The sequence below is a fragment of the Cheilinus undulatus genome, linkage group 2 (assembly GCF_018320785.1).
Source record: "Cheilinus undulatus linkage group 2, ASM1832078v1, whole genome shotgun sequence".
Taxonomy (NCBI): domain Eukaryota; kingdom Metazoa; phylum Chordata; class Actinopteri; order Labriformes; family Labridae; genus Cheilinus; species Cheilinus undulatus.
In genome coordinates, this window is record NC_054866.1 from 26,086,583 (window position 1) to 26,103,506 (window position 16,924).

General features: G+C 37.8%; 1 protein-coding gene across 2 annotated transcripts in view; it reads left to right on the forward strand.

Moving 5' to 3' along the window:
* The window catches only part of LOC121521537 (F-BAR and double SH3 domains protein 2-like), a 106,789-nt gene extending 89,886 nt beyond the window's left edge, over positions 1-16,903 (forward strand). For both annotated transcript variants that reach the window (XM_041805616.1, XM_041805623.1), the window contains 7 exons: positions 4,142-4,276; positions 4,563-4,646; positions 4,822-4,999; positions 5,674-5,894; positions 9,042-9,234; positions 9,357-9,451; positions 10,008-16,903. In XM_041805616.1, coding sequence (XP_041661550.1) covers positions 4,142-4,276; positions 4,563-4,646; positions 4,822-4,999; positions 5,674-5,894; positions 9,042-9,234; positions 9,357-9,451; positions 10,008-10,100 — 999 coding nt within the window. In that variant the 3' untranslated portion in view covers positions 10,101-16,903. The remainder of the gene's footprint in view (positions 1-4,141; positions 4,277-4,562; positions 4,647-4,821; positions 5,000-5,673; positions 5,895-9,041; positions 9,235-9,356; positions 9,452-10,007) is intronic.
* The last annotated feature ends 21 nt before the right edge of the window (positions 16,904-16,924 follow it).

Genomic DNA, 16,924 nt, shown 5'->3' on the forward strand with positions numbered 1-16,924 from the left:
AAATTGTAATTTTCTACATCGGTGTCAGCAAAGGACTCTATTTTTTAATTGGTCTGGTCAATCTTTGATATTATATTATATCTCATATCAGATCATAACTTAAGTTACCTTTGATTCCCATCCCTTGTAGTAAAACATATTTTTTCCTGTACAACCCAGTGTATAACAAAATATGTAGTCTGACATTTTTGGAGAGAAATGTGCCTACTTCCTTGATTTAGTAGAGAGGATTGATAAATGACTGTCTAGTCTTGATGTAAATAGAGCTTGGGGAAGGTTAACTTAGCTTAACAAAAAAGAAATCAGGAAATGAGGAGAAATAGCTGCCAAAGAATAAAAGAATTAGCTATCACAACATCCAATGCACATGAGCTTTATATTGACTAAACAACAGTCTAAATGTGTGTGTGTGTTTGCTAACACCAGAAAGAAAGGGTGAGACATAAAGTCAGGAGACTGAGGGGAAAGACATCTTGAGAGAGATAAACACAGAAAAGGTGTTGAAAGAACTGTGCAGAGGGATGAGGGAGTGAAGAGAGAATATTGAAGGATGAGAGTGAAAAGATTGAGAGAGACTCAGCTTAGAAAATGAAGAGGTGGTGTGATGTGGAGGGGATGCTAAGTAGGAGTAGATAATGTGATAATGGCGAAGTAAAATTGGATGCAGAGGTGATATACTGTAGCATATTGTGAAAAACTCTAGAGGACATATAGTAGGTACACAGGATGCAGCAAAACCAGGCAACAGAATGAAATAAATAAATGTAATTGTATTTGATTCCAGAACATTCCTTTCAACATTCAACTCATTTAATTCTCCAGATGTTTAATACCTGCAAGAAATTGGAAATTTCAGAAGATTTTTGGTCTTGATTGGAGTACCTTCTGGGAATTTTTTGACAGTTTTATTTTATTATTCTCATGCCTTATTTATAAGATAAATAAGCAGGAAACTAGACAAACCAGGATGCACATTGAGTAATCAGGCTTGGGACGGCAGCTCAACAACCTTGGATTTTATTTGGACTCCAGCGAAGCCTTAAGATGCTGACAACAAAAAGAAAGAAGACTTATAATAAAATAAAGTGAAGGGAGTGAAAAGAGGAGTTGTGGGAGGGATTTTTTAGCAGCAGTTTGTTGATTAGCAGGAGGGGAAGAAGCAACTGATGGTCAGAGACAGAAAAAGGAAAGAATAGAAGGACAGGTTGTGAATAATAATCTGTTGAGGCGAGGACAGAAACACAATGAGAACAGGGAGCAGGCAGCTCCCTCGACCCTTTCTTCAATCCTCTCAACTTTATTATAACGACTTTGAAATACTGTAAGCCAAGAACCCTGGAGTCCGTCAGGCAGCCACTGCCTTCATTACAATATCACTTTCACAGTTATTACCTCCAGGACCAATAAAATTGGCCGTTGGTCTGCACAGTCTGTACACTCTAGATGTATTCTTGCTGATATTTTATTGGGTTATTACTGAAATACATGCTGGTTATTTTACTTCATGGGTAAAATGGAATTGGCCCGGAAGCAGTGAAGCGTTCCTTTAAATCAATGAAGTGAAGCCGTTCAGAGAGACGTAGTAAAGCAAACCTCAAAACTCATGGTATGCTATATCAAAGACATTTATTTACCTCTGTTGCTGCGTCTTATCACTCTGTGTTTACAACTTTTATTCTGTCACTGCAAGGGTAGAATGAGGAAACTGTGAAAATCTAGTGAGAATTAATGAACACAAAATCTAGATACACCTTCTGCTGACAGACCAACACTGTAATCCTTTATATTTTAGGTTTTGTAACTTAAACTTACCCCAAAAATGTTGCACAATAGCATAAAACAGTAATATGCATAGCATATACACTACTTTCTGGATGAGGAAAAAACAACAACACTGACATGCCAATTAATCAATCCATATTTGTCTGTATAGTGCAATTCGTAACTGAAGTTATCTCAGGACATCTTACAGAGAGAGCAGGGCTAGACCACTCTGATGAGGCTTTATACAATAAAAACCAGCATTTATCACCATGAGCTTAGCACTGGCAGTATTTATCTTTGTTACAGTGGCAAGAACAACCTTTCTTTAAGGGGCAGAAATGTCGAGCAGGACCAGAATCATTTTGACAGCCCTCTGCCCAAGCCACATTGGGGTTGACCACTGCCAAATTTCTCACAGATATTCATGTTAGATGGTGTCAGGAAAATTTGCTGTTCCCTGACTTCGCTCTAAAATCTCTATGGACTTGGCTGAAGACTAGGGGTTACCAGTTAAAATTCTATGAGGTTCAACAACCTTTCCTGCTGAACCAACTAATAAATTGATAAACTGTCCCATCCTAAATAAAAGAAGGTAGTCAGTGATGTCATGTTGTCGTATCTGTGTGCATTCAGTTTCATACAGCTGTCTCACTGTAAGACAGTTTAATATGAAACTAATTCAATCAAGCCCTCAAAATTTAGATACATAGCCCTTTTCATGCAAAGCAATATAGCACAAAGTGCTTTACAAACAAACAAAAAGGTCCCATGACATTAACCCCACCCCACCCATCCCTCTAACACAGTAATCAAATCTACCGGAATCAAAAGCATGAATTGCTGTCTCTGCATTGGGATGAAAAGAGGTGTTATTTAATTAAAAAAATGTTTTTTTGTGATATCCTGAATATGAGGCTCAAAACTCAGCTCTGAATCAAATATATCTCCAAGGTTTTTAGCCTGCTGAAAAGGATTAAAAGGGAGTTTGCTGACCGGTCGTTCTCTCTAATTAGCTTATGAGTTAACATTATAAACATCCAATTTTGTTACAGGTTACTAAATGCTCAGTGAGCTGCTGAGCGGATCATTCATTAATGTCAGTCCGCTAGTGTTAGCTGCAGTTAGCTGCCATGCTACATCAGTCTGGTTATCTTTTTGTGAAAACAGTAGTGTGTGGACAAATGCATGTTAACCCACTGGTGGTTGTAGTCTACAGAATTTCTGTTTTAATTGTCAGGAAGTGTTATCACTGGACACATAACTTGTTGAGATGTATTTCCAGACTGTATTTTATACCAATTAAGAAATGTTAGCATGCTGTTACGCTAGACCAAGATGTGAACATACTAGAACTACCCCTGCTTAACATTAGCTTTTGTCATCATCTCTGCAAGCATATTACTGTAGCATAAACATAATTTATTTTATATATTCATAAGATTCATGAACATAGACTTGTGTGCGTAATGACGTTGCAGGATCTTTAGTATCAGCCTACAGAGCAGAGCTTTAATAAGAATGTTTTACTCTCTATAACACCTTTGGGCCACACCTGGAGGTTATTTTTCTTTTTTCCCATGTGAATAGATGCTTATGGGTAAGAAATGGGCTTGTTATTTAATCCCATACACTAAACACACACAGCTGTTTTGTTCTGCGCTGGTGTAGAGTTTACTGTGTCAACAGAAATCTGATGACTAAACACAATGACCGAGGAATGGATAAACACGCACGGCACTCACACACACACTATTGTTATGGCCAGATCAGCTTGCTCTGTGTGATGGATCTCTCAACCAGCTTGGTCACATGACCTTCATATAAGCCAGTGAAATACTCATGAAACAATTGAGGGAGGGGCTGGATCGTATGAACACTAGTCCTTTAACACCTGTCTTCAACGACTGTAGCACCCACACTGAGCAGGACAGAGACACTGAGGTAGTAAGAAACGGTAAGGTTTTCTATGCAGTGAATTATGACTAGCTAAAGAGGGAACATTAAGATGTTGGATAAGAAGCACAGACTGCGGTGGAAAGAGAGGTTGTGTATAGGGGCACAGCAAGAGGGCTAAAGGTAGACGTCATGAACTGCAAGATTATCAGCACAGGCAGAGACATAGACATATTACATGCTGTCTAGTTGTGCATGAAAAAAAGAAGACCACATGAGAATGTACTGGTGTTGGGAAACTTCAAGGTAGACATAAGGTATATTTTTAATACTTAATGTACATATCTGTAGGACATTTTTCCTTTTGGACATTTGTTTGTTTCCTCATCTAAAGTACTTGAGTACTCACTTAATTTTTGTGCTTAAGAAATGAAAAGTGGGTGACTATTTCGTTGCTTTATGGTTTTATTTTTGTGTTTTTTAGGGCACAGTGGACTTGGAGCGTGAGGAAGGCGAGGAGTGTGAAGAGAACATGGAGGTTTTTGACGATAGCAGTTCTAGTCCTTCAGGGACCCTTCGAAACTACCCACTCACCTGCAAAGTCCTGTACTCATACAAGGTATTAACACGCATAAACATTTACACACAGACAGCCTCTGCAGCTACCAGCACGTATCAAATGAATGAGACAATTAAAGTAAATCTGTTGTGATATTTTTTGTCTTACTGTTTGAAGGTTTTGCCACAGAAAGAACCAAATCAGACCAAACAAATACAACATACTTAGGTTTATGTATTTATATATTCAAATAAATAGATAGATATATTTTTTAGGAGGCCCTTCATCTCTTTTCTTCTCTCTTTTCCTGCTCCCTTACTATTCTGGTGTTTCTCTTCATCCATAGGCCTCTCAGCCAGACGAGTTAACTATTGATGAGAAGGAGATGTTGGAGGTCATTGAAGATGGAGATATGGAGGACTGGGTCAAGGTGAATGTAAACCCCTACACACGTTTGTGTACTAATAATCCATAAAGTTAAAGTACCAGAAGAATTATGTAATAATTTCCATCTTTGATCCTTTACCTTTATGTTTTTCCTGTCATGTGTGCCTTTTTGAAATAATTCTGTTTTGTGTAAATGCATGTTTATCATGCTTCTCCAGGCTCGCAACAAGACCGGTCAAGTGGGCTATGTCCCAGAGAAATACCTGCAGTTCCCAACTTCCAACAGTCTGCTGAGCATGCTCCAGTCTCTGGCCACACTTGATGCTCGATCGCACACCTCATCCAATTCCACAGAGCCGGAGCTGCACTCCAATTGCGTCAATGGAGACACTAACGGTGAGTTAGCCACAAACCAGGCGAGTGGTAAATTATTCTTTGAAATAATTAAACCACATAGTAGAAAATTAAGTTAAAACGAGCTCTTTCGAGATGTACCATGTTAATGAGTTTTTTCCCTCTTTGATGAGATTATTATGTTGCTCTGATTAAAAGATTTTTCTCTTTGCTGCTCCACTGGTGTTGCTCAGTGTTTATTTTGCATAGATGGATGTTGTTAAGTAACGGTGGGTTTTCTGCTATGCAAACTTCAGGGCAAAATACAGGCGTCTGGTCTGTAGCGTGAGCAGAATCTAAATTAATTCCCCAGTCCGTAATTTCTGCAACACTACTGGAGGATTATATTGTCATCTTTACAGTAGTTTATATTTATTCACCCTTCCTAACCTGCCAGTCTTTATTTTCTTCTTCTACTCTCTCTACCTGTTTTAGTAATGATGTTTCTGCTCCACCTGAACTCTCTGACTAGGCACGCTAGGAAACTCTGCCACCCAATTAATATTATAGCTGTCTTTCTGTCTTCTCCATATCTCCCTCTTTCCAGAAGTGTACAGTACATCATTCTCTTTATGACAATGAGGGCCAGGCCGACAGGAACTACATTTCCCTGAGAGTAATTATTCCCTCTGTGCATCTCTTAATGCTTTCTCTCTTTGTCCTCCTTCGCTCTGCAGCCATGTATGTCCGTGCACTTTATGATTACGAGGGCCAGGCGGATGAAGAGCTCTCCTTTGCAGAGGGAGCGGTGATACGCCTTCTGAATCGCGACACCCAGACAGACGATGGCTTCTGGGAGGGGGAGCTCAATGGACGAGTGGGTGTGTTCCCCTCCGTGCTGGTAGAAGATCTCACAGAGAACGGGGAGACCAGTGGTGGAGGGACAGGTGACATACAGGTATGTGTGTGCAGAAAGGTACTTGTCATAGGTATGAAACATGATGTAAGGCACATATAAGTTTGGAGGAAGGACTAAAAAGCAGATTTAAAACTTACTAAAGTGAGACACAGATGCTCAGAGCATCACTTTTTTTGAACTGGAAAACTTAGCTGTCTTTCCTTAGGACAGAAATACTGGATGGACTGTTGCTTTGGTCTACTGTGCCACTCCCACCTCCTTTCTTGGCTGTTGTGCAGTAGATCCATCAGCAGGGCAGAGTTCACAAACAGCAGATCAGATTTGCTGTGTTCTTGTAGCACTCTGATAAAACTCCACACTGCAATTGCAGAAAGAGGTCTTATCTTTGGCACAGAGTGCTGCCCTATTAGAGGTTCAGCAACAGGAAGGATACAGACCCTCCCTTCCCACATGCCTGTAGACATAACACACACCACAACAACTCTTAATGGCAGAAAGGCCCATTTAGGGAAGTTTGGTAAGAAATCTGTTTTTCTTTGGGTGCTGCTAATTTTCTTCTAAGGCAGGTCACACCTTAACCAGTAGACCAACATTTGTTTTTGAGGTGCTCTTGGAAGATTTATGTATGATTCGTTCTTTTTTTTTTTTAGGGAATGAGATTAAAGTGTTGTTATGAAAATAAATACAGTTCTTATCATCATTGACAACAGAGTGAATGTATTTTTTCTTATGTTGTCTTGGATGTTTTTTTTTTCATTTAATTAAGCATATTTAAATAAAACTGAAAATATGTAGCCACAAAAGCCTGGCACCCACCACTCATGCTGGTCACCAGCCTGGTCACACACTGCTGTGGGATGGCATCTTCACTCTTCAACCAGCTTTTGTTGCAGATCAGCCAGTATGGTGGGGTTGAGGTCAGGCCTGCTGGCAGGCCATTCCATCCTCTCCACTCCAGTTTGGTCCCAGGCTGTGGAGATATGGAATAGTCACTCCATTGCCTCCAATGATGACAACCCTCATTTTCAGTGAAGGAGATGCTGCTCCACACCATCACAAGATGTTACTCTATTGGTGCAGCAATCAGAATGGCATTCTCCACATCTTTTCCACACTTTGACCCTATAATCCAACTGCTGTTGGCAGAATCTCATTGCTGAATAGAACAGGTGCCAGTCAGGCACCTGATTGTCAGAACCCAGGGGTACCAGAGGCTTAAAACACAAGGCAAGAGTCAACAGCAAAATAAGCTATTTAGCATTGGCTGAGAAGATTTGGTGAGTTTTTCATGGGTTTTACCCACATACTCAGCTCTGCTGCTCATCCCGCAAATGCATTTTCTTTACACGATTTAAAAGGTAGAAAATACAGGTTTTCCAACAGTATAAGATTTATTGCCAAGAAATAATGTTACAACAAAGAAATAATCAATCAAGTACAAACCTCCTTACTTTCTGTGCCAAGTTTATCTACTGTATCAGCTAAAATACATTTCAGCTCAAACTAGGGCTGGGTATTGCTAAGAACCTCACGATTCAATTTGATTTCCATTCTTTAGGTTGCAATTCAATTCAATATCGATTTGATATTGATTTAAATGCCTTGATGTTGATTCAGTAAGAAGTAGAAATACACAAATGACCTGTTGACCTGTTTAATAATTATTTTCATGCCCATGTGAACATATATGGTAGGCCACCTCGCATTTTTTAGCAATAAAACATCTGAAAACAAAAATTTGCACAATAATAACTTAATTGTGAATAAGGAGTACAAAAGTAAAAAATATGCCAGTTCTGTATAAACAATGAAAAAGTAAAGAGCATGTAAACTTTAATAATATTTCTTTCCTCTTGGAAACTGTGATAAACCTCACATAACATGGTTATGGTTGGTTGTTGTTTGGTCGAGCGCGGCCTCCGTCCATACAATGCGAATCACATGCACAGTGACCCCCACTGGCCAGGAAGTGAATCGATTCAGAGGATTTGCTGGATCGATATTGAATTGAAGGGGGACATATTGCGATCCATCGATTAATCAATATTTTCACCCACTCCTAGCTGAAACATTCACCACAAAAATGATGGTGAACCTTTGTCCACTGTAGCTGTGCAATTACATTAATACAAAAGTCCTTTTTTAACATGGGGGACTGCGCATTCAAAATATTGACAGAAGAGAGAGCCAGAGGAAGTTGCTCATTTTATATTTGTTATTTGAAAAAATTAGGCAATACTCACGAAAGAGCCTATGTGAGGAGAGATCAGCAGCTAGTTAAAGTAAAGTAGATTCTAAGTAGATAAAAAAGGTAGACAGCCAATATACTTGGGAGAGCCCTTCAGGCATTGTACACTGTAAGACCAAGCAATAAAAGGCTGATGAATTGTGTTAACTTTAAAATCCAAAAAAGCTATTTCAGCTATATATTTCTGAGTTGATGGAAAAAAAATCGTTTTTAAGTAGTACCTGATCATTAGGGTTATAAGGGTTAAGCATTTTTTACTTGTATTATCTGACAATCATCACCTAATTTAAAGAATTTTACCAGAATGCCTTTGATAATTAGATACTTTTGCACCATGTGTGGAGTTACCCTTATCAGCTAGAGAAGTCCCACTTGTGTGGACCAACTAAACATCGCAAGGATGATTTACTGATCTCTGTGGAAGAAACCTTTCTGGGTAAAAGTGTACCTTTCAGTCTTTGTTACTGGTAGTCAATCAAATTAGCTTACTTTAAGTGGCATGATTGTTGAAGTATGTCAGAGACGTAATGGGAAGTTATGTGGATGTGACACATACAGTATAAATTCTATATTTATATGTTATATCTATATTTCAACTTGAGTCATACTCAGAAAAATTCAGAAAGTCAGTAAAGACCAGAGACAAAGCGAAAAGAGACCAAATACTGGACTAAAATCATCAGGTGTAGATACACTGCTCCACATGAATAATAGTGTTGTTTTTTGTCTACTGGAGCTTTAAAAGGCAATTCTTTCTGCAAACATTTCCCATATGAATTTAGAAAGATGATGAGAGCTTATTAGTTGCTTCCTAGTTGGTCAGAAAAGCATTAATGTAAGCTGAAGGATCTTTTCATCAGCATATAAGCTTGCTTTACACTTTTGACATCATAATTGTGGGTTTCCTGATTTTTCTCTGCATTTGTCCCACTCTCTAGATTTCACCATCTCTGAAGCTGCCATCTTCTCTGCCACCTCTTCCGCTCTATGACCAACCTCCCATCAGCCCTTTCACCAGCCCCGAGACCTCCACTCCGCCTCCTCTCCCACGCTCACCCTCAACTGCACTCAATGGGGAACACAAGCCCCCGCCTCCTGCCTCTTCACACAAGGGATCGCTATCCACCCACAGTAAGACACAGACACAGACACACACACACACACACACACACACAGGTTTTGTGTTTAATTGAGTCAGTGTGGCTTTTGACTGTGAGTTTAGAAACCTCTTCCTCCTCCCTTTTTCTCTGTAGATCAAAGCTCTGGCAGGAGTCCAGTATCTCCTGGATTTGCTCAGACTCAGCCTCTAAGATTCACTCCTGAAGGAGGCCCCAGCAAACTACGACCTGTGAGTTTAAAAGTTGTTAGGACGTGTTTTGTGGCCATGACTTTATTGTTCTTTATGCTGCAATCCAAAGTTAATGATAACAAAGTCTGAATCACTGATTTTGCTTACAGGTTTCTTTGATGAAAGCATGCCGTTTGATTAAACTTCAAAACATTTTGTTGCTTTTCTCTTCACAATGAGTCACTGGCTGTATGTCTTCCATCTAAAGGACCGAACAGCTTCATAAATAAGAGAAATATAATAAGTAGCAGCTCAGTGTTACAATGTTACATAATTACCTATATATTTAGAAACTACACATAAGCTACATTTTACTTGAGGACCCCAATTATAATGTCATATCAGTTTGTTTATTTTATAACAGTCTCCAAAAGTGGTGAATAAATGTCTGCATTCAGTGGTAACATTTCCGTCCCACAGCAGGAATGATTTAGGCTGTTTTTATCACAAGAGGAAAAAGTAGGCCATCCCTGTTTTGTCTGCAGAACAGTCTTCCTCACTTCCCTTTTTTTCTGCTTGAACTTTCATTGATTTATTTATTTCTCCACCACTGCAGGTGCGAGCTGCTCCTCCTCCCCCTAAACAACACTCCCGCCGACAGCAGGACAAGAGCGACAAAACAGAAGAGGTGGAGATCACACTGGTGTGACAGACAGCCGAGCTAGCAAGCGGTTATAGAGATATGAAAAAATCCTAACAGAAGACAGACACACGTATCCTACAGGCTGGGGAACTGAACTGCTCTGAACTGAAGTCAGCCAAAATAAAGTGATGTGAAGTGAACTGAACTGAAGCACGTCTTTCGCCCTCAGCCTCTACACATCTTCTCTCAACCTCAAGTTGAGGAAGAGAGCAGGGACACGGGATAAAAAGAGTATCCGATTAAATAATCTCCGTATTAGCTTCCTAATGAAGTGCAGCAGTAGCTGCCCCCGCATCCCTTCCTGCCCTCTCCTGTCCTTCCATTCTTGCCTTAAAATTTCACCTCATCGGGCAGCAAGCCCGAGCACACTCAAGAGGAGGAAGAATGTTATTGTGAGGGGTTGTGAAGGAAAATTAATGATGTGTTTGGCAAGGTTTCTTTCATCATATTAAGCTTACTCTAATATAATTTTATTAGCAAATGTTAATCATGAGCCAAATTATGGAGACCTTAAACTGACTAAATGAAGTTTAGACATTCAAGAAATCTAACATGGATTTTTGAAGGAGTTGTTATACTTTAAAGGGGTATCAATTATCTTATTTAGCTGCACATTAATTCCCTTTTGGTGACCATTTTTTCATTTGTATGCTAACATTTGAGAATTACAAAGCAGATCAGTTTGCAGGAATGATTTTACTTGTTTTTTATAGTTAGCTTATTTAACCAAAAGTTATGATCATGAAACACAGAAAACAGCTTTTTCAGCTAGTTAAAGGAAAGGTAAAATGTGTTCATCAGGCTATAAAACCTGTGCTAGTCATTTTTATTTATAAGGATTCTGAACTACATACTTCTGTGGCATTGCATCGCTTATCTGTTCAAATGTCACCAATGTTTTAACCCTTGTAACAGCAGCGGAACAATTTTAGCTGGTGAGTTCACAAAGTGAGCTAAAAACCAATATACAACCATAACATGAGACTCAAGTGTTTACCTTTAATTTATCATAATTTAACAAGGAATATCAATGAAAATGCTTTCCTGTCAGATACATCAACATTACTAAAAAAGCATTTCTGGTCACAAGGTACAATTAATAAGTTACTGCCATTTATTTTTGTTTTAACCAGATGCCTGCAAAGTCCCTAAAAGGTATTTATCCCTGTAAATGCCCTCTGTTCCCAGCATAATCTTTCCAAGTTGCAGTAATGTCTCTGAAGACACTGATAAATTCTTAAACTTTGAAAGTGAGCAACACAGTAGTCACCAGTTAATCCAGTGCCAGTTAAACTGTGACACTGGCTGCATTCATCAGACAAAATAATGATAAAAAAGGTGACGAGTGAAAACTTCTGGCTGTGTTTTGTTACTTATGAGTCTTAAAATCGCAACATGCGATCAAGTATTTTAGGATCATTTAACCCTTAGAAGTCCACTGGCTATTTTATTGCCATTATGTAAATACTTTTCTTTTGACAATATACACCACTCAGAAAATGTTTACCATTCTCATGTTTGATATAATTTTTTCAACACAACCACAACTTTGTGAAATAAATACTACTTTTTGCTTTAGCTTACTGTATTAGATATAGGACCTCCAAAAACACACACATTTAAATTGTTTTTTAAAAAAAATATCTGACATGATGAAATTGTCATATCAAGAGTTAGACATTTAGAAAATACATTAAAGTAATAAAATTACATTTCAAGTTAAAAATTAGTATTTTATACAGAATACATGTGCATCAATAGGTTTTTTTGACCGCTTATCGTGCCCGAGTTTGAAATAATTTTTTTACTTAATTGTTCAGAGAAAAATATGGCATCTTTGTATTCCAAGATCCCCAACATTGCAAATTAAGCATGAAAAGATGTACAAGTGAGCCAGAATCAAGCTACATGCATACAAATAAGATTATGTAAATAACAGTTTTTCAGTGTTTAACTGTCCCACTGTAAAATATTTTTTCAACATAATTACAAGGAAAATCAAATTACACTGACTGCATTTTTTTACAGTATAATTCATTTGCAGAAAGTAAATTTAAGTTTGTTTTTTTTTCTCCTTCAAAAAAAATTACAAAACGCTGAAATTGTGGTTGACCAGTGCCAGTCCTGTATGGTATGGGACACTGTGGCCCATGTATGAAATTAATTTTATATCAAATTCAATAATATTTCCTGTTTTGATTAACCTATTGAAATCAGACAAAAACTGAAAGAGATTTTGAAATCACACTTTCCACTCAAAGTAATTTCAATGTAAAATGTGGCTTTCTTCGCTTGCTATCATGTAACAAAATAGCACACGATGTTACGCCGGTGTTATCGTGGATTCCTATGGCTTAAACATGATTTTTTTTTTCTTAATTTCTATGATTTTCGGTTATTCCAAATGACCTTTTGTGGCCCACCGACAGTAACTCTAGGGCCCACCGCTGGGCACTGGCCCACACTTTGGAAAGCACTGGCTTAACAAGTAGCTTCCTGGTTAAAACGCTTAAGCTACTGTTACAAGAGTTTATACAATACAACTGCAATATCATGCAGTTTTCAAAGCTGCAGAATACATTTTTTTAGTCATTAAGTTCTATGCAACAGTAATGTTTGTAAGAGGGCTAGCTAGTTAACAGGCCTTTGGTCTTAAAGAAAGAAACACGAAAAGTTGCACCATCAGGAAAGTGATGAGAGACAAAGTATTTTTCAGCCCCATAAGAAAGAAAATTCAATTGGCTTGTGAAAGGTTAAAAACTTTTATCATTGACCTACCTTTGCTCTAGTTTAAGTGCCAGATCTCTATAAAAGTAAGCTTACTAAGAGTGAAAAAGACAAAACTTGCCAAACATGTCATGTTTAGAGTGCAGCTGGGGTTATTAAATGGACAGAGACACTGGGTTGTGTGTGAACGCAGAGACCCCTGGCCAGCCCTACCCTCACCATATATAGTTCTTATTATCATACGTATTAAATGTGTATTAGTACAGTACATTACTGTTGTCATAGGAATGTTATGCACAGCGTTTCATATAGACTTAACTCTGCTGAATGGAAAACCCTGTCTGATATGTAGTGGAAGTTTTATCCTCATCTTATTCTGAAAGGGCATTGTAAATACAGTATGAAGGAGAGATGAAAGAGGAGAGGAAGGGAGAGAATGAACAAATAAGGGAGAAGATGGAGGCTGGATCCTCCCTTCTGCTCTTTTTTCCTCTGTATCTCTTCCCATCCTTCTTTTCTTTGTCTCCCTCTTTCCTCTGATGTCTGTTCTGTCTGTTGGCAGTGTGAATCGGTGGCTATCATACACACATACAGCTACATTATATTTCACATACATCGCTATAACTTCTCTCATTCTGTGACCCTCTGTATGCTTGTATCTCTGATTGAAGAGGAGGCTGCTGGTGCTTTTAAAGGCACTGAAAGTGTTTGTATTCACTACATGGTGACAAAGAAAAGACTTATTTGAGATGATATCAACACAGAGGTTTTATTAATCTCAGAGTGAACTGTATATCTCCTCTCACTGATTATCTTCACCTACAACATACGTATATCCTTTCTGCAGGTGTTCTAGTTTCGTTTGCCAAGCACCTCCATCACGTTACTGCTTTTCTGCCATATTAAAAACCAACAATGTGAGTTTTCAACACAGGAGAGAAACATCTAAAAACTTCAAATCTCCAATTTTTACGATCCTTTTGTTACCCTCATGTCTTACATTTCATCTTCGATTTATGGTGGTTGAAACAAAACAAGAGAGGTATGTGTCACATGTTATGGACTAGCAGATGACATTCAAATGAAGCTAAGTACAATTCTTTTTGTGTTATTTACTGAAAGTAATTAAATCTCCCTCCTTAAAAACCCTTAAAGCCTTTGAAACTCCTTTGCCTAAAGGGCAGCGTAGCACTTTTATTTATTTGTACCTCCCCTGGAAAGTAGCACTACCTTTACATAGCATCAGAATGAACAGAAAACAATCTGACTTCAGAGAAATCAGGGTTATTCTTTTCATTTTGATTCTGTGGTGGATCCTTTTTATTTCTGTGTGACTGATTACTTTCTTTATTATTATCTCTTTCAAAGAGACGGAGAAATAAGACAGTGTAATTTGGTGTTTTTTTAACTTAAACAGAAGAACAAAAAAGACACCTTGCTGATAGTAAGGGATGTTTTGTATGAAGACTTGGAGAGAAAGCAGTTTTATGTTTAGGTGGTTCAAATAGATTAGTATTTGATACTAAAGCTGTAAAAGTGTGCCCCCATTTCCTTTCAACATATTTCTTAAACTAGATTTCTCAATGTTTACTCTAAAAACCTTTCAAAATAAACTCAGAAGACAGTCTGAAAATGCAGCATACAAGAAAATCTGAGCTCCTTAATGATAGAAGTCTCATTTGTGGGAACAAATACAAAATCTGAAAAGCATAAACATGAAGTCTAAACTGTATAACTCTGGAAAAAACTTTAAATTGTTTTCGTCTTACACACTAACTTAAAAACTGCAAAAGAGCCTAAGGATTGATGAGGTACATATGTCATTGTACTGGTGTGTTTTGAGGAGATGGGTTATAGTTTTAGTGAAATGAAACCCTTCAACACAGTGGTTCTCAACTGGTTGTTCAAAGCCCAGAAGTGGGTCACAAATGCATGCCTGTAAAAAGGTTTAGTGGAAAAGACTCTGATATTAAGAAGCCTTAAGTGGACATGCATCTATGTATTTGATTTTACATTGTTTTGCAGTGATAGTGAGATCTAGTCTAATTTTTTGAGATCTTAGAATAACAAAGCTGTTTTATCCTGTGATTGTGTGTTTTCTTCTTGAGATCTCTAGAAAAGAAAATCTTGTTATCAAGGGAAAAAATGTATGCATGCATGTCTGCTTAGGACTTCTGTGGTAATTGGCCTTGTTTTGTCCTGCCTTTTTGTTGAGTCTTGCGTTCTGTTTAACCTAAGGTCCACTCTTCTCCATTAAATATATCTCATTCGTTGAAAATTCAGGCTTCTCATTAAGGAAGTGTTGATAGGTTGTCAGGCAAAATCAGCTGAGAACCACTGCTTTAAAATTCAAGAGGGGTCTGGGTGCAGACCGCACATTTCTGACTGCCACTCTCACAGACCGTTCATCTGAGACACCGTAAATCCAATAAAATAGTCCTGTAGTTTGCCGGTACTGTATATCTCCAATTTAGGATTAAAAAAAAAAAAAAAAAAAAAAAAATCAGCTTTATTCATAAACAAAGTTTTGCAGTTATACTCATGAAATAACCACATTGGAAACATTACAAATTAAGAAACATTTCATAGATCAAACAGAGAAAAAAAGGCCAGAGGTCTAAGCCAGACCAAATTATGTATAGACCTGTTTTAGAAGTAGTAACATGAACAGTGGATCACTTAAATTATGTTAGCTATAGCTAAAGCTAACGTTGTTATGCTAGCTACATAATCAACATTTCCAAATAAGCCAGTGTGGCAAAGATAGCTTTAGCAACATAAGCTTAAGCAAACAATAGTTAAAGCTAATGTAGCTATATAGATAGCACACCTATGCAGCTTACATAGCTACTTTCTGAGCTTAGCCTTAGTTTCATTCGTTACTTAGTTGCGTTATCTCTGTAGCTATGTAGGTTCATTATCTATAGTTAAGATAGCTTTAGCAACGTGGGCTTTAGCAATGTGAGTTTTAGCAATGCCAACTTTAGCAAATATAGATTAAGCTAACATAGCTATGTAGATAATAAACCTACATAGCATACATAGCGACTTTGTAAGCTTAGCTTTAGCGACGTTTGCCACATACTCCATTTCCTATAGCTAAGTTAGCTTTAGCAAAGGTAGCTAGAGCTAACTTAGCTCCACAGATAATGTTGATACATAGCTTACATTGCTGTTTTTTAAAGGTTAGCTTTAGCAATGTGATCTACATAGCTTAGCTATGTAGCTCTTTTTTGTAGCTTTGGTAGCTTATGGAGCTACATAAGCTATGCTTGTTGGGTTTTGTAGGTTAGGTTTTTGATTTTAACTTATGGTATTCTAACTGTTACCTTAACCCTTCCCATAACTCTAAACAGAAGTTTAATCTTTTGTTATTTAAAGGTTTTAGCATGCATTTCTGCTCTGAGACATGTGTTGTCTCATATGAACGGTCTGGGAGAGTTGCTGTCAGAGATAAATGGTCTGCAACCAGACTATCCTTTAAAATTCGGATCTAGGTTTTAATTCTTCGGTTTCCTATTTGTGAAGTAAAGTAAAATTCTAAAACAATCATGTTAGAATGAGCATCATGTTCTGATCCAAATCTCTGCCCTTTTTGTTATCAACTTGTAAAAGCGTCATTGAGTTTATCTGAGTGGCAGCTTCAACTCTCTGGGATCTTATATCTAGTGGTTTTACAATCTTGTTTCAGAGTTTATGGTTTAGAGCAGCATCACTCAGAACTTTCACCCACAAATACATAAACAATTCTTCAGATGTCTGATTTATGACATCTTTTGGCCTGTTGCCACTTTGAACATGAATATTCTCACTTTTAAGTAGTCCCCTTGGCCCGTCGTACCATTAAATTATTTGGTATTGGCCTCTTTTATGCATTTTGCTTTTCTTTCTTTGATTTGTAGCAGCTGCCCTGCTGCTACATTTAACAATGTGGTGGAACAACTTGCCTTCTCTCTCTCTCTTCATAGACTGTTGCCATGTTGACAATATTGAGAAAAGGTGCAAAAGTCTTTCAGCATATTATTACTGGCTGTACAAAAAAACAAAGTTTGTATTTATTGTGTACAAATGTTAATTAATAAAAAAATATTGACAAGTTGTTT